Below are 18,975 nucleotides of genomic sequence, written 5' to 3' on the forward strand. Positions count from 1 at the left end.
ATGCTTCCATGCTGATGACGCTCGTTAAAAAAACAATGCATTAATTACATTTGTCACTGAACTCCTTGGGGGGAGAACTATATGTCTCCAGCTCTATTTTATTCGCATTCTGCCGTATATTTCATGTTATAGTAGTCTTGGATGATGACTCGGCACATGTTCATTTTAAGAACACTTTTGCTGCAGATCTGACAAAATGCAAAGAAGGTACCAATGTGAGATTTCTAAAGATAGCTACAGCACTCGACCCAAAGTTTAAGAATCTGAAGTGCCTTCCAAAATTTGAGAGGGACAAGGTCTGGAGCATGCTTTCAAAAGTCTTAAAAGAGCAACACTCCGATGAGGAAGCCACAGAACCCGAACCACCAAAAAAGAAAATCAACCTTCTGCTGCTGGCATCTGATGATGAAAATGAACATGTGTCGGTCCACACTGCTTTAGACTGTTATTGAGCAGAACCTGTCATCAGCATGGACGCATGTCCTCTGTAATGACGGTGGAAGCATGAAGAGACATATGAATCTTTAGCATAGTGTTTCCCAAACTTGGGACGCCGCTTGCTCAGGGAAAGCCCCTGGTGGGCCGGGTCAGTTTGTTTACCTGCCACATCCGCAGGTTCGGCCGATCGTGGCTCCCACTGGCCGCAGTTCGCCGCTCCAGGCCAATGGGGGCTGCGGGAAGCAGCAGCTGGTATGTCCCTCGGCCCGTGCTGCTTTCCACAGCCCCCATTGGCCTGGAGTGGCAAACCGCGGCCAGTGGGAGCCGTGATTGGCCGAACCTGCGGATGTGGCAGGTAAACAAACTGGCCCGGCCCACCAGGGTCTTTCCCTGAGCAAGTGGCATCCCAAGTTTGGGAAACACTGCTTTAGCACATCTGGTATGTAAACATGTTGCAACGCTGGCTACAACAGCGCCATGAGAACGCCTGTTCTCACTTCCAGGTGACATTGTGAACAAGAAACGGGCAGTATTATCTCCTGCAAATTGTAACCCACCTTGTTTGTCTGAGTAATTGGCTGAACAAGAAATAAGACTGGGTGGACTTTCATGATAAAGAGATTGCACTACAATACTTGTATTAGGTGAATTGAAAAATACTGTTTCTTTTGTTTTTTTACAGTGCAAATATATGTAATCAAAAATAAATATAAAGTGAGCACTGTACACTTTGTATTCTGTGTTATAATTGAAATCAATATATTTGAAAATGTAGAAAACATCCAAAACTATTTAAATAAATGGTATTCCATTATTGTTTAACAGTGCGATTAACTGCGATTTTTAATCGTTTGACGGGCCTAATAAATACCTATACTATCACCAATCCACAATGTGATATTACTTGCTGTTACTTTTGAGTAAATACAGTTTAAAAATGCTTATGAATTGAACAGTTTTTAGATTTCTAGACATTCAACAGAATCACCTCACAAAGTATATATTTTTAAGAGTAACAGAATCAGTTTAGACAAAAACTGTAAACTTTTCAACACTAGCATTTTACCAACTTCCAATCAAACAAATGAGGATATAGATTACATGTTTGTCTATAGTCTTTTAAGAATTAACATATGTTAAGGCTGTTAGAATTTGGTTCTCAAAGTCCTAGAGATTCTAACTTTAAAAGAAAACCATTAAAAGGGCTGACAAATTCATAAAACAGAACAGTGAAAGTTTGGGGACCTACTCTACTCAAAAGCAGTATCTGTACTCCCTCTACTGGTTCTGCACCAACCACAATTAACTTGCAAATATGCTTCTCTGGGATGTGCTGATATTATCAATGATATTGGTATATAAAAAGGAAGTACATACAATGGAGACAAATTTAAAATAGCATTAGAAAACAAAAGGAGAAAGAGGAAAAAAATCAATGGTTTTCATATACTGAATAAGAAGATTTTACATAAGAGACTAAAAACAAATATTTTTCTTCTTAAGCCATTTTCCAGTTCTGCAGTGGCTCTACCTTTTATCTGAAATTGAACTAAAACTCAAACATTGCAGAACTGGAAATGCAAGGCCAAGTTACCAATCTTTTTCTATACTGCCACACAGGAAACTGGGTTCAATTGGTGGTCTCCCCCTCCCTGGGTTGTCGGGGACTAGACTGCTGTAAAGGTTTCCTATTTAAACCTTAGAAGGGAGAGATTTTGCACTGCTCAGCAGCAAACACTTGGACCAAATTCCATCCTTTTTTTAAAAAAAAGCTGCATCAATAAAGGGCCTTGAGTAGGGAAAATATAGGTAAATCCTCATGGCTCCAGAGACCCACATCTCATACAGTAACAAAAATCAATTTGAAATAGAAGAGAAATAGAAGAGTTGATTGAGCTGAAATAAATACATATTTATTCCAAGAATCTGTAAGTATTTCAACCCAGATAAATTTTATCAACTTGCATAAAGTGCATGAAAAGTTTTAATTGAATGTGTTTTTCCAAGAAGCTTAATATGATCTTTTTAATTACATTTGCTCTACCTTTTGAAACTTTTAACTACCTATATTGAAATTCTATCAAACATCAGCCTAACTTCAAACCTTGCCCCAAGTCACGAGAGAACCAAGATCACTTTAAAAATTCCAAATGAAAGTTACGTTTTTGTTAAAAAAAGAGAGAGAGAGAGAGAGAGAGAGAGAGAGAGAAAGGAAAAGCAGGACCTAGCAGAAATTAAACAGCTGCTTTGTAGGTGGCTGACCAAAATATACTATTGGCTCACAATGGCTGAACAGCCGACATAATAAACAAAATGACCCAGTCATGAAAAGGGTGTTGAAAAATTAAGATGATCTCTGAACTCTAAATTTTCAATTTGGCATCAATGAAAAAAATCACTAGCTATCTCTTATGGAAGAAGTAACTAATCATAACAGGAACACATGTGCTTACTTTTTTTGTCATTATTGAAAACAGTCCTGCAACTTAGTTAAAATACATAGTTCTCACATTATCATCTTAACATCCCAAACGATCATTCTTGCCTGAAACAGCACTCTACCAACCCTTCCAAAATAGCATTCCTGGTCACTCCATTAGATCATAAGTACGTCACTTCCTTCACCCTTTATCCTCCAGCCAAGCACTGATTGGAATTCTCATTTCCTACAGTGTAGCACACAACATTATTGCTGGATCAATGAAATAGCCAATGTCAGAACCTTTTGTCTAATTTTATATCCATCTGATACTTACCAATAAGCCATATTATCAGAAGATAGTCTATTCTCTCAAGTGCTGGCCCCATTGTATTCTTCTTATTCTCATTGTAGACCAATGAATACAAGTTAAGTAATAGCAGGAACGTGAAATATGAAGCTCCATGAATAATAAACTTCATAAAAGGAGTGTGAATTATTCGACCTACTCGAGATTTAGGGGCTAATAAGTAACAGAGAGACAGAACTGGCCAAAAGATGCCAACTGTCAAAACAGTCAAAATCTTCTTACACGTGTGCTTGCGTCGGTAGCCTGCCATCTGTCCAAACCACACAGTGTTGAGAAACTGCTGGCAGTTAGACTGGGCAACAAACTGGAAAAAAAAAAACAAGCCCTGATTAAGGAAACCATTATTAAAAATCTATATTCAAGCCATAAGTCAGTTATAGATCATACTGATCATACTGTATTACACATTTTCTGCTGAGCAAGTAGATATAATTATCTTGAAAGAATAATTTTTAAATGTTACTTTTTAAAATGTTAATATGGAGACAAAAGGAAAATGTTAGTCAGATAATCACAAATATGAATTACTTTCACCTCCTTTCCCACCCACAAGTTTAGAACATGGATTCCACAGCACTAGTTTTTTTATGGATTTCAAGAACAGATTTCTTGAGAGGTCAGGATAACAGTAAGATTAAGAATGATTTAGCTGTTTCTTTTTTTTATCATTTAGAAAACTGTTATACAGACCTAAGAGCCATGCCATTCTCCAAAACTTGCTGCTTCCTATGGGACTGATTCTGTGAGGTACTATGTGCCCCCAAAGTTCACTAACACCATTGTGCTGTGCATTGTGTTGTCTTTGCCGTTAAAAGGAATTAAGGACCCTCAATGCTTTACAATGACCAAGTAATCCCATACTAGTCAGATCTACTTCTTAATTTTTATGGCTCTAATTCAGCGAAGAATTTAAGCTATCACTTAAAGTTAACCTTGTTTTTAAGTGCTTTGCTAAAACAGGGCCCACACAACCAGGAACTTTCAGTCTGAAATATTATGTAGATCAACTGATTTAAACAAAAATTCTGTTAGAAAAGTACATGTGTCAGAAATTGTTTGTATTTCAGTACTGTTTGAAGTTTAATTTCAAGATGAACAGAAAAAAATAATTCCTCCTTCACAACCATAATAGTTCAGAAAACCTATCACGAAAAATTCTCACTATAACAAACCTGCCAGCAATAAAATATTTATTTATGAGGGAGAGAAGGATGGATGGCTCTTTTCTCATACCACACAGGAAAAAAATAAATGATATATTTCATCTAATCACAATGGTAAAAAAGGTATGATCAAAAACAGAAGTGCATCTGAAATACTTTTTGTATGTTTGCTTAAAAAATATCTGTTGCACATAATAGTCCAGTCTCCTGTGGGTTGTAATACTATGGTCTAATTGTAGGGTTTAGTGTGAGATTGCTGGGAGATGGTGGTGGTGGCGGCCTCTGACATACAGGAGGTCAGATCAGATTATTTGGTGTCCTTTCTGACCTTAAACTCTATGACACTATGGCCCTAAGTATGGAAAATTCACTCACTATAGCTAGTTTTGGTTTTGTTTTGTTTTTAAAAACAGTCCTCATTTTATATGACCTTTCAAATTTTTCTTACTTTGCTATCTGTAAATTTTGATTACCATTGAAGGAAATATTGTTTCATCAGTTTGTTTGTGTACAGTGAAATCTAAATTTATCAATAAAAAACTAATCCTTTCAAGCCTATGTATAACAAATTAAGAGAGAGAGAGAGAGAGAGACACAGAGAGACAGACATACCTCCTTTTGGTTATACTTGATAGCAAGTTTTAGGCGACTCAAATTCATCCTCTCTTCTAACAATCCTCGTTTGTCCACATGCTCATCACTAGCTGTATGGTTTAGGATAACTTCCAGTTCCCGTGAGTTCCGTGCCTGTGCAAGCAAATCTTTAGCAAAGGTTTTGCATTGCTGGGCTAGTTCCTCATAATCATTTCTAGAAAATACAAAAGTAGCAGATATTAATGTACCTCTGACTCAGACTTCAATATACACATTAATTATCTCTCTTAAGTGGAGGGACAGAAAGATATGCTTCACAAAACTGAGTTATATGAAGCTGTTATATAAAATTAGGGGCCAACAGCATTTTCTAGAGCCATTCACAGTGAAGACAGGTCTATGCAAGTTTCCAGTGTAACAACGTATTTCAGTTCTGTGTGCACCATCCTTTGTATCCTAATCTGACAGATCTATGGAGGTGAAATTACTAAACAGAGTTGTAGTGTAATATTTGCCTTCTTTTTACTTGTAACTTAAAAGTTTAAATCTCCACAGGTTAAAATGTACACTTCCCAGTCTCCCTCATAAAAATTTACTAATAGTCACCTAATCTTCTTACAATAATTCACAGCATGGGAAAAAGTTGACCATTTCTTATGTAGGAATTTTTTTAATCCCATCAATTGAAAGTTAAGACTATTTGTTGGAACTGATTTATTAAATTAGTAGATACAGAGAAAAATCACACCTTCTGCTAGTCTCACCAGGGAATGTAATATACTTCAATACAAGTTATCGTCACGTAAGAGCAAGAGCTGAACCCTCACTGAGAGAGAATAATGCCCAAATGAAGAAACTAGATTTAGGATATTGATATTTTGCCTTGGACAAGAAAATATCTACATGAGATTAGGAAATGATGGCTGAGATAGATAGTTATCCCCTACATTTCTGCAATCATTTTTAATTACAGGGAATATAAAGAAAGCAAGTTGTAGTTTAATGGATGTGAACATGCAGGGAGAAAGCTAACAAGAACTATAAGTGGATCTTTCAAATCATCATCTGATCCTTTATGGATACAATACTGAAGTATTTGTGTCTGAGGGAGATGGGGAGACAGGACAGAGAAACCTTGAAACAAAATTTTTAAATTAGTTCCATTTGTATCCTCCTTGTTCACAGATTTCACTTTTTTCCTTCAACCATTTTATTTTTAAAAAATTGTGACTAAGATACAACCTCTGCATTTTTGCTGCAATACAGATACAGAACTTGAAGACTGTGTGCTCAGACAAGCATTTCTGAAGAGAATTATGAAGAGCCATGTGACTCACGCAACAATTCAAATGTAAAGCTTAACCTTTTTTTACTACAGTACAACTTTTACCAAATTTCTGATGTGGTTATGACCAGCCATTCCAATGCATGAAAGATTTTTTTTAAAATCATTTGAACTTTTTTTTTTTTAAATGTACCTAATAATAGTAAATAAGTAGCTTTTTGCAGAGTAGCCTTGTATTTTAAAAATACACTGATGTGTTTAAAATAGTAGTTTAATGTATTATCCTTATAAAAAAGGAGACTTTCTAAAGAGATCTCCATTTACAACAGACAGCAAAAATTAGATACAAGTTAATCTATTATATCAGAAATATACTCCCGCTACTGGTCACAATATAACTGGAGGTTGTAGTATTGAAGCAGATCTCATAACAGAACAGAATATTAAAATACTGGAGCTGTAACTTCAGTATGAAAAGCAATGTCAAGGCAGACCTAAACTTGTTTAATCAGTTTATGCCAAGACTACTACAATATTACAAATAATATTGCGATTTTTTAACTTTCGCCTCCTCCCACAGATAGGCAATTGGCATCGCCAACTCTCCCAAATGTATAGTAAGGTGATTTTGGCCACTGCTGCAGGAATTCTCAGTTCCACATCTTCCTGCCCCCTCCCAACTCCAAATCAATTCTGTCCCCCAAGTTCCTATATCATATCAATTCTGTCCCCCGCATCTCAGATCTGCTCCTCCTGCAGCTCCAGGAGGTCTTCAGGGTCTTTACAGTTTTTCCTTATTACAATAAGCCTGTGCTTTAAGTCTTAATGGTCTTATAAACTAACATCTAGCAGCAGTTCTTTACTTGCATCATTTTATTCCCATCTCTTTACGAAAGGCTAAAACCAACCTCTATATGAATACTTTAAATAGAAGTGGTAATTAACAGTCGCCAAATATTTTGAAATTTTTAACAGGAAAAAAAGCCTGATTAGTTTAACACAAAATCATGTGGCTTGTTAGTTTATAATATAGACATGGCACTTTTGGTATCAAATATTTTATTTATTTATTTTTACATTTTAGTGTTCATATAGAGTAAGCAAAGAGAAAAACAAACAAACCTGAGTCGGGCTCCATGTGGACAAGTGCTGTATAGTGTGTACATGAACCCCAATCCTGACTTGCAGAATTCCTTGTTATCTTAGTCCTGGCAAATTACAGAATATGTTTGAGATATGAGTAAGCTAGAAATTGTGTGGGCTAGGAACTAAGTGTTGTGGTGTCCAACTAGTTTTTAATATCAATTCACTTCAAATTTCGACTCAGATCTGGGGAGGTGAAACGCTGATGACACTAAACACACTCAAGTGCCTACCACTAAAAAGGATCAAACGATTAAGGCTATGTCTACACTAGAGAGCTTACAGTGGCATCGATGTACCGATGCAGCTGCGCCACTGTAAGATCTCTCATGGAATATTTACACCTCTGAGCGACACAAATTTTGCCGACATAAAGGGTAGTGTAAACATAGCCTCATTATGGCAAAATGAAAAAGTTTTGGCAGACACTGCTCAGCAATGTTGTAACTACTTTTTAAAATGTGTTTGATGATTCATCAGTCTTAATTCATTCCTCACCATTAATCTCAATCTGATTTTTTTTAATAGCTGACTACAGTGCCAAACAAACACAAAAACATGAGCTATGTGGAAAACAAAAGAGAGAGATAAAAGTAAGTTTGTATTTCTTTTCATTCCTACCTGAATTCAACTTCGACAAGACTTAGCTCTTTTAAGTCTGCACTAAGTTCAAAAGCTCTCAGGATTGGATCTTCCTCTGTCAACATTATTAAGGCAGGACTGGCCAAACAACGATAGATGTCAAGACGAAATCTGAGACAAAAGGTTCAGAGAGTAAGGCAACTTCTTAAGATGAAGACACTTCATTTGATTAGCATTTGCAAATCGCATTTGCAAATCACAATACGTTCTCAAATCTCAGAAACGCTAAAACTAATTTAAAGAGAGATTACAGCCATAAAATCGGGGGGTGGGCGGGTTCATAAATCTCACTAGGTAGGGTGCTCACATCTACTTTGAAGTCCATTGCAAAAGGACAAAAGGAAATTATAGTTCCATTTATACTCTCCCAGAGCATTTATGCCTGCTGATTTTGATTTTAGGCCTAAAGACAACATACTGGGTTACTTAGAATTTTCAAGTGAGAAACATTTAATGTGATGTGTCAAAGGAGGAAACGATTTTGAGTCCAATTCTGCAGTCCTTCATATATGAAGAACTCCCATTATTTTAAATGGAGTTTATATCATAGGAAGGCTGCAACACTGGCTTGCTCTATTCTCCTCACTGCTATTCCAACCACAGTCAGTACAGCAGCAGAAGACATCAGTTAAAGTAATGCTTTTTCCAATCAGACAGCAGGACTGGTAAATGACATGAATTTCAAAGGTGCAAGGTCACATAGCATTAATCATGACACACAGAAAAAGTCAAAAGGAATGTATTAAATGAGGCAGAAGCCTCAACTTTAATAAATGAACCTCAAAGCAATGGAGAACGGGAAGCAAAATGCCTCTATCTTCAACTACCGAGCAGCTATTTGGGTCCAGTATGGTAAAACTGTCTATAGTAACCAAGAGGGAAGGGAGACAACATCCTTATACCATACCCTCGTTCATGAGATGAGAGTACTCACTAGTGTGACTTAGCTTGTATGAGATTTAAGACCACCCTCATTCCAAACTAATCCAGGTTGATGCCAGTAGCCTCCTGTGTTCCATGCTCAATTTTTTACCCCCAAGAGCATGTTACCCATTCAGTCTAAATGCACTGGACACCAGCTGCAAGTTGCAACGAAGTTTTGTGTTTGTTTTTCCCTCCCTTTTAACTACCTTAACTAACTAGCCAGAACTCTGGGTTGCTATGAGGAAGGTTGAAAAAAAAAAAAAAAGACATGATCCTATCTTGTGTGGTGGGGGAATGATCAGGAAATACTCTTCATCTATGTAATGACCAGTAATTCTCATCCTGCTAATATCAGATTGTTGTAGTAGGCAAAATAAGTCTGAACTTTAAAGGAAAATTAATGGGCTATAAGTGCAATAAAAATAAACTTCATATCCGTTGCATAAACATAATCCAAGAAAGTTTTTAGTTACCAAGATTTCCATCAAAGATCTCTAAAAAGCAATGTAAAAATTATTTTGGAAACTGGAAGGATAAATTCCAATTTAAAAATACCTGTTAGAAATTGATTTTTGATCCATTAACAACTATTTCCATTAGACAAGGAAATAAGTGTTTCACTCAAATGCAAATCAGATCAGTTGGAGAGGATGTAAACCTAGTTAAAAACTTTTTTAAAGACTAGAATATAAAATTAGTAAAAGTCTTTCCAGCTCAGGCTCTGCAACTGAGAATATTAGGTTCCATCAACACTACAACTTTTACTGATTATATTGAACTAAACAGCAACCAGCAAAATGTTTAAAAAATAAATCACATGCTAATTTGTCATAAGATTTCAAAAGGTCAGAGCTCTGAGGATAATTTGATCCACTGTGCTCTAGTCTTAAGTGTCACGAGAACAATTAGGGGAAAAAAAAAAAAACAGTAAATGCGGTAATTTCTATTTAATACTAGCTCTCTTAAATTATCATCACAATTAGAGTTTTAGTGCATGTAATCCACATTGTATCTGCAAAGGAAGTGTCAGCAATTTCTATAACGTCAGAATACTGAAGTCCAGAGAAAGCAGCAAATGTAGGTGTGTTAACCTCATTTACAGCACTGCTTTTCCCTTTGCAAAATTTATATGTAATTTCACAGTTCCAAAACATGTACATCATACCTCCCACACCACCTTTACACTTCCACTCTGGAACAAAGTTGTCAAATCTCAATAGTTCATTTCAGTTTCATCTATATGTAACTTTCTTAGGTATTTCTAAGGCTATGTCTACACTTTTGTCCGTCAGGGGCGTGAAAAAAAAAACAAAACAAAAAAACACCCATTCCAACTGACAAAAGTTTCACCGGCAAAAGGACCAGCGTGGACATCGCTATGTCGGTAGGAGACACTCTCCTGCCATCATAACTACCGTCGCTCATTGGGGTGGTTTAATTATGCGGTAATGAGAGAGCTGCCAGCATAGAGCAGCTACACGGGAGACCTTGCAGCAGTACAGCTGTGTCGCTGTAAGGTCCATAGACATAGCCTAAGTCACTAATATCTTGGTGTAGATTCTGATATCCTTACTTATACTGAAGTCAACGGGAATATTCATGGAGTAAGGTACTACCCAACATGGGTAAGGGTATCAGAATATTGCCCTTTGTATTTGAATGCCAATACCAGTGCTTTCAATTTAGTTTTGAGCCATTTAGACACACAGGAGTTGCTCAAAATGTCAGACTGTAGCTACAGTCCACTTATACAACCTTTATATGTATGGGAATTATTCTGTAAATACCTCAAATATCTAATTATTTCCAGTCTTGAAGTATTTTGTTGAGTTTAATAAATAAAATTTGTGGTTTGAGTCAGCAAACTGCTTTTCCATTTGCACCCTTACATCATACTTACATAAAATGTAAAATATCATATTCCATTTAATTTTACACATTTGGTTCTCCATTTTCCAAATTAAGTTCTGATAAAATGTTGTTTTCTTAGGCTTACAACCCTCCTTCTAGCATAAATTACAATTATTGAAAGAAATTAGATAATTTACTATATTTGAATTTTTTCCTCTTTTTTCCTTCATGAAATTAGTTAATAAAAATAAAGTATTTTTAAATGAAAATTTTATTTCTATGGCTCCCGCACCCAAAGACCCCCAACACCTCACAAAAAGACATACTTAAAACAAATCTGAATAAACACCTTCAGATCACAGAGGGAAACCGAGGAAACCCCACTGACCTCCACCAAGGCATACAAGCTCAATCTATCCCCAAATAAATATATGAGATAAAATACACCTCTAAATTCCAACTTAAAGAGAGACATGTTGACTCTGAATGATGCTACAGATTTATGTAGTTTGGTATACCTTGAGGATTTTTTGTTATTACCAAGATCTGATATTTCTGACCTGGAGTGCCGTAGGCTATCTTTTTTGTTCTTTGCTGTGCACAAGGTGCATTCACAGCCAACAGCATGAGGTTTGGGTAGAGATATATCCTGTTTTAACAGCATAGTAAGGATTTCATAGTTGTTACGATGAGCAGCTAGAATGACAGGTGCTACATCCATAGTTGTTGAGTACTCTGGGTTCTGAATACGCTCCATAAGTTTCTGAAATAACATTTAGACAAGTTTTAGATTATCACATGCAACTTTATTAAAACGTTTATCTACAAGTTATAATTAACATGATTGATCAACATGGGCCCAAGTCAAGTTCTGATTAACACATTCCCCCCACCAATAATCTTGATTTCACAAATTTGTAAGCTATCTAAATATTGGAAATTGCCTGCCTTCCAAAGATACAATTACACTATTGTCTCATTTCAGTTCTCAGAGGACAAATATACACATTAATTATAGTCAGCAAAAAGGACAAGGGTTAAAAAGCCATGAAGACTGAACCCTCTCAATCACCAGAAAAAACCGTCCCTCAGTTAGGGTTCAAGAACATTAGCAGAGCTGTATGGAAAGACTATTCAGCTGCTCCTCACATTGCACCTGTTCTGAGGATAAAGAAAGAACTTTTAGACTCTAGGGCAATAATTTTTGGTGCCTTTCACCAATACAAAATTCATATGAGCAATGAAGAATAAACATTTAATTTTTGCAACCTGCATTATTTGGACAGACTTCGATGTGGGGAAAAAATGCTGCGGTTTCCCTTGGTAAAGGAGTTCTCTCTATATGTTCCATTACTTCTCTGATAAAATTCTATATGTCCATACTCAGATCTTTTTTTTTTTTTTAATTAATTTACTTTAAAATCGGAGCTCACCCCTTCTATAATGTAACTCCCACTTAAAGGAAAGTTTACTTTCTCTATTTCCTCAACATATCGTGAGAAACATGTGATAATGACTTTAGCAAAATAAGAGTCCTTCAGAACTTTGGGGAATCCTGGCTGCGAAGGAGGAAATCATTTATAATTCGTCACAAAAGCAGGTGGTCAGTATCACACTTTTTTTTTTTGTTCATGAGTTGGAGAAGACAATGTTCATGCTCCATTCACTCATGACTTTGCTTCATTCCGCAATCTGAGAGTCAGTCATCCCTAACACAAAATAAAATATGCAATTCATAACCTACCCACAGGCAATCTCCCTTGAATTCTGCTTTGTACTGTACCAACAGGGAATGCTCGGAGCTATATAAATTGTAAGGAATACTACTTTGAAAGGAAACAGTGTTAAGGTTAAATGAGATCCACTTACATATTCATGAGCTATTTGCACAAAAAATTTCAACCATTTTGTAGCTCTGAGAGAGATAGCCTGGTACAATACATAAGAACTCCAACTGTTTTCTTTTAAGGGCCCTATTTCATTGTGTCTCTTCCTTTTTTATTTCCTCTTGGAAGAAAACTTAAAAGATTAAAAACATTTTCCACATGTGTAGTATGTGTCCTCATGGAACTGTCAGAATGAGAATCTTGTTATGAGGAAAGAAAATTGTTTAAAGTTGCCCATAGAAAAATAGAGTTCAGTATTTTTTTTTAAATCTTTAAGTAAAATTTTTTCTTGAGTGATTTTTTTCCCCATTCCAGTATTCAGGTGCAGAGAAACTATACACAACTGATTTGTAATGTACACATGCATACTCACCTCACTGACTCCTGCAGCATTACAGACATGCTTACTCATTACAAGGTTTTTCCACTCAGTAAAACTTTTTAAAGCACCTTGATATTTAGTGATTGTAAGGAAGGATCTCAAATTATTAGTTTTTAAATGAAGGTAGAAATTTCAGGTGAATCTTAAATTCAGTAAAGTTTTACCCCAAATATACTGGGTTTTTTCAGTCAGACCTGCCAATAATTTGTACTACAAAAAGGATTTACAAGCATCGATTTTTTTTACTTTTCATGTGTGTAATATGATAGTTAACACTAACTTTAAATTAATAGTGTAAATATACTATTCAAATCAAGATCCTCATATGAAGATCTGCATCTGTAACAGGACTGAATGTAGACCTTATTCTTCAGTTAATTTTTTATAGCCTCTTAGCCTTAGAGGATTTTTTTTTTTTAAATTTCTGGTGTACCAACTAAAATTAACAAGAATTAATAGTACTAACTACAATAGTTGGTCTTGAGGATCGTTTTGGTCGATGATTAAGTAATATATCAACAGCTCCCACCACTTCTGAGTCAATCGCCACCAAAAGTGCATCTGTAGACTGAAGAGAGAAAATTGGAGGTTAAATCTGAAGCAACAGTAAAATAGTCAGTATGCAAAAAAAACAAAAAAAGTAGGATTTTGAAGTTAAACAGCAAATGATGTACTCAAATACATTACAAAGAACTACAGAGTTTTTTTTTTAAAAAAGACTGCCATAAAATGATGAAGATGCAAAAGAAAAATCACTACAATTTTTGGCAGATATAAGAAATATGCAGGAGCAGATTAAATTCATTATAGAGTAAAAGTGATCTTAAAAACAGCATAATGGAAGATAGATAGAAAACTAATACAAACAAGCTTCTCCCGAATTACTATTCTCCAGGGTCAAACCTGCAATCCTTGTTAATCTAAGCAAAGACACTGTTTGTAGTTTGAAGTCTGTACTAAATCCCCAGGAGTGTCTCCTACTAAAACAATGCATAATCTGCAGCATTAATCAACATTATCCATCCACTCTACCACATATAGGGTGAAGATTCAAAATCTTTGGGTCATTCTATGAGTTTACATGGTGCTAGTGACAGTTTTGTTCCACTGCAAGAGTGACCAACAATGATCTGAAAAGGAAAGTGATCCCCCTCAACAAACTTCATTCCTAGGTCCTGGACTGAAGGAGCTGAAACAAGATATAATTTAAAGAAATGTGACAGAAGGACCAATGTTGAGGGCTATTTAAAATGCGTATGTTGTATCCTGTCTGAATGAGGGAAAAAGACACAAACCATTCAAGAAGGATCAAGGAAGAGAGTCTCTGGCTCCTTGCCATTTTAGCAACACAAAATATAATTCCTGCCTGGAATATCTCTATTTGGCTTGGTACAATTGTAGATGATGTCTACATGATGATTTAAGAATAAATAGACACAAATCAGACGTCAAGAATTATAACATTCAAAAACCAGTCAGAGAACACTTCAATCTCTTTGGTCACTCGATTACAGACCTAAAAGTGGCAATTCTTCAGCAAAAAAACTTCAAAAACAGACTCCAGCGAGAAACTGCTGAATTGGAATTCATTTGCAAATTGGATACTATTAATTTAGGCTTAAATAGAGACTGGGAGTGGCTAAGTCATTATGCAAGGTAGCCTATTTCCTCTTGTTTTTTCCTACCCCCCCCCCCCAGATGTTCCGGTTTAACTTGGATTAAAACTTGGAGAGTGGTCAGTTTGGATGAGCTATTACCAGCAGGAGAGTGAGTTTGTGTGTGTATGGGGGTGGGGAGGATGTGAGAAAACCTGGATTTGTGCAGGAAATAGCCCAACTTGATTATCATGCACATTGTGTAAAGAGTTGTCACTTTGGATGGGCTATCACCAGCAGGAGAGTGAATTTGTGTGTGGGGGGGTGGAGGGTGAGAAAACCTGGATTTGTGCTGGAAATGGCCCAACCTGATGATCACTTTAGATAAGCTATTACCAGCAGGACAGTGGGGTGGGAGGAGGTATTGTTTCATATTCTCTGTGTATATATAAAGTCTGCTGCAGTTTCCATGGTATGCATCTGATGAAGTGAGCTGTAGCTCACGAAAGCTCATGCTCAAATAAATTGGTTAGTCTCTAAGGTGCCACAAGTACTCCTTTTCTTTTCTCGTTACAGTGTGTATGGTAACACCCATTGTCTCATGTTCTCTGTGTATATAAAATCTCCCCACTTATTTCCACTGTATGCATCCGATGAAGTGAGCTGTAGCTCACAAAAGCTTATGCTCCAATAAATTTGTTAGTCTCTAAGGTGCCACAAGTACTCCTTTTCTTTTTGCGGATACAGACTAACACAGCTGCTACTCTGAAACAATCAACAATGAAGCTGTACAGGGTTGTACACTGATCCTTAACTATTCTGTTGCTTTGTAACTCTTCCCCCAGTCTCCACCATTTTTCATCTTTACTGCTGATCAATCACACATTTTAATAGTGATCATCTTTAGTTAAGCCAATCTTCCAAAATTCCATTATCCTGCATGGAGCAAATAATTTTATTTTGAAAGTGGGAGTAAAATATCAGTTTCTGTCCATTACCATCATGGTAAAGGCGAGAGGGTAGGTTCTGTCTGGACTGGTAACTTTTCATGAGGCTTCTGCAAGGCTAAGTTAAACCACCTTTTATTTTTCACTTTACATTGTTCTTTGTAAACTTAACATTTCTGTTTAAAAACGGGGAAAGTTAGAATAGAAACTTGTCCCCTCTTAGCAACAGAGGAAGCAGCATCTTATCAAGGAAAGCTTGGTGGGCAGCACATGCTTCCACTGCTTGAAAGACACTGGAGAAAGCAGGCTTAGAGGGAGAGCTAGCCGTCATCACAATCACCTGAACAACTTGGGAGCAAAGCAGAATTGAGGAATGGCAAGAGATTCAGACAGAAAGCTTGTAAGTCAAAACTAAAAATTCACAGGTAGATGCACTTTCATCATTCCACTGAATTAAAATCCCTGTCAGTCAGAGATCTATGTTGAACCTTATTCTAACTGCAGTGTGGAAAAGAAGCAACATTGTGCAATTCTGAAATGAAACAGGAAAAAAAATGGTGCTACTTCTTATATCGTAATTAACTTTTAACATCATGTAAAATATAATTATTTAACAATACACTGTACCTGAACTCTGAACTACAGAAGTGTATGCTTGCTTTAGACTAGAGCTAAGATACTTGAAAAGAATATTTAATGTTCTAACTTCAATCTTCACCCATCCTAAAAGTTGTTATTATCTAGTGGCGAAGTGATATTTTCATTCTAAATATTTTAAGAATTTACAATTCCATTGCAGAATATTAAAAAGGAGTCAGTAATTTGTTTGGGGAACAATGTGTGCACTTGCTCTGCAGCGCAAATAACCAAATTATTTCCAGAGCTCTACTGGAATCACTGAAGATGGTGATGCACTAACATGAAAATAAACAAATTTGCCATCTTTATTTAAGCTCCACTAGAAACATGACGTAGGCATGGAGGAGGAAATCAATGTTTACCAACTGAAAAAGGACAAAATTGATAACATTTTTCTTGCAGGTTCTGAAAAGACAACAAAAAACAACAAGGACAATAACGAGTGTGTAGTGGTTCTGTACCTGACAGCCATAATCCAAAAGAAGCTGTAGTATGTCCAAGTTTTCATTTTCAATGGTAATGGTTATAGCATTTCTCCCAAGCACATCCACACAATTTATGTTCATGTCACCTGAGCTGTTCTGCTCCAAGAGTTTCTTAACCATGTAATAGTCACCTAAACAAGCAACATATGAATATGTCTTAGTATTTTGGATTCATTTTTACTGGTATATATTCTGAAAATTAAATAAAACATAATACTTTTATCAATTAGAATAAAATGCAAAGCATATGCTCATGGTAAAATTTAAGATGACTTTAAATATGAAATAATCTACCAGTAATCCATGACATCTGACCAAAAATATTTAACATATAAGCTGCTGAGCAGCCAAACTAGAAACGGGTTATTTACATTAGATGTGAAATTAAACAACACAGTTAAGTCACTCTTCCTCACCCCTTATAAATCCCAACTCAGGAAAGCTCTTAAGCACATGATTAGATTTATTTTTATTCAGGAAAGTATTTAAGCTTCTGCTTATGTCCCACCAGTACAAACTCACGTGCAAGTGCTTTTCAATGATCAGGGCAATGACTCCTATGTACTGTATGAGACTAAAGAGGAACCAAGTTAGAGTCCCTGTCTTTTTCAATGCTATTATTTATATGACTCTTTTCTAATTTGACTCTTTTTGTCAGTGTTACAAGTTTTTAATTATAAAAAGGGGGACACAAGCATTATGATGCAGCATTATTGAACCCACTCACCCCTGATTCACACAGGAGGAAGAAACCAGAGAGAAGTAATACAGAACTTCCCCTGGGGCTCAGCGATCCATTTTATGGGACAGGAAGCAAATTATTATGTGCAGGGGCCTCCACAGGGTGCAACACACAGGAAAGTATGGTCCCTGCCTGGAACAGATTACAAGACATAATAAGTCCCGCTTTCCCTCCTTTCTACTTTTATTGCCTTTTATGTACTTTATATTCCTCTGTGTGTGAAAGTTCATATGATGGATAGTTGTCTCCTCTGCCTGCTAACTTCCGCTGTGGCGTCCAGGCTTCTTTCTTTATGTTCTAACGTAAACATTCAAACATTTAATGGGCAAAAAAAAGGTTTCCGGCTAGAGAGGCGCTTTGTGCAGCCTGCGCTGCGAGGAGACCTTTGACCACAGCCCTAACCTATTTATACCTGAAACCCCACTGGGAGAAAAGGGACTGCGGGGCCTGAGCCTAGCGGGCAGAGGCCGGCTGCCCAGCACCGCGCACCCTGCCGGCGGGCAGAGACCGGCTGCAGGCCAGCTCGGGCCCCCGCCCCCAAAGCGGATGCCCCACGGGAGGGGCGGCGTCCCGCCCCCGTGTCACACGAGCCCGACCCCGACAGCGGCCCCGGGGCGAGGGGCGGGCTGCGCCCACACCTTTGTCGCAGGCCAGCAGGAAGAGCTTCTCGTCCAGGGTGGTCTCCTCCTTCACCTGCCTCACGTCCTTCAGCGCCAGCAGCTTGTTGGGGGAGGCCGAGGCGGACGGGTCCGAGCTCTGGTACAGGGCGGCCATGGTGCCGGCTCCGCCAGGCCCATCCGGGTGCGGGGGGCCCGGACCAGCCCGCCCCGGGGTTCCCCACGCAGCGGGCCGCCCGGCAGCCGCCTCGCACCCGGACAGCTGGGCCGTAAACCCGACACTGTCAACACCGTGCAGGGCGGGGAGCGACCTGTCGCCCCGCTCGCTGCGCAGGCGCGGGGGAGAGCCACGGGCCCCCGAGGAGCTGGGCCTGGCTGGAGGACGTGGGGCGGGGCCCAGGACTCAGGGAAGCCAGACTCCGATGCCTGGGGCTGAGGCAGGTGCTTGGCTCCTTCCGTCTCTGGGTGCTTCTCCCCCTTCCTCCGCTCAGGGGCGCTGTCCGCTCGGGGAGCCTGCCCCCGCCTCCCGGGCAGGTACATTAACTGACACCCGCGGTGGCAGTTCGCCTAAGTTTCCCCTCCTCGGCCCCCCATTCCTCACCTCCCTGTTCCTCCTGGGCCCCTTTTCTCCCCCTTGTTCCCAAGGGTGTCCCTTGCTCTAGGTTCAGAGTAGCAGCCCTGTTAGTCTGTATCTGCAAAAAGTACAGGAGGACTTGTGGCACCTTAGAGACCAACCAATTTATTTGAGCATGAGCTTTCCTGAACTACAGCTCACTTCATCGGATGCGTGCAGTGGAAAATACAGTGGGGAGATTTTATATACACAGAGAACATGAAACAGTGGGTGTTACCC

At 38.1% G+C, this 18,975-nt stretch overlaps 1 protein-coding gene across 5 annotated transcripts in view; it reads right to left on the minus strand.

Annotated features, from left to right (window-relative positions):
- Window positions 1-18,457, minus strand: part of TRPC1 (transient receptor potential cation channel subfamily C member 1) — a 46,058-nt gene extending 27,601 nt beyond the window's left edge. The window contains exons 1-7 of one of the 5 annotated variants that reach the window (XM_084639754.1): window positions 18,144-18,457; window positions 16,740-16,894; window positions 13,564-13,665; window positions 11,390-11,592; window positions 8,034-8,165; window positions 5,003-5,198; window positions 3,195-3,531 (exon numbers count right to left, since the gene is read on the minus strand). In XM_084639754.1, coding sequence (XP_084495880.1) covers window positions 3,195-3,531; window positions 5,003-5,198; window positions 8,034-8,165; window positions 11,390-11,592; window positions 13,564-13,665; window positions 16,740-16,894; window positions 18,144-18,279 — 1,261 coding nt within the window. In that variant the 5' untranslated portion in view covers window positions 18,280-18,457. Of the gene's footprint in view, window positions 1-3,194; window positions 3,532-5,002; window positions 5,199-7,391; window positions 7,478-8,033; window positions 8,166-11,389; window positions 11,593-13,563; window positions 13,666-16,739; window positions 16,895-17,490; window positions 17,569-18,143 lie in introns of those variants that run through there. The other 4 variants (XM_084639752.1, XM_084639753.1, XM_084639755.1 and 1 more) reach the window with 4 other exon arrangements.
- Window positions 18,458-18,975: the final 518 nt, after the last annotated feature.

The sequence above is a fragment of the Lepidochelys olivacea genome (assembly GCF_965140295.1).
Source record: "Lepidochelys olivacea isolate rLepOli2 genome assembly, chromosome: 9".
Lineage (NCBI taxonomy): Eukaryota > Metazoa > Chordata > Testudines > Cheloniidae > Lepidochelys > Lepidochelys olivacea.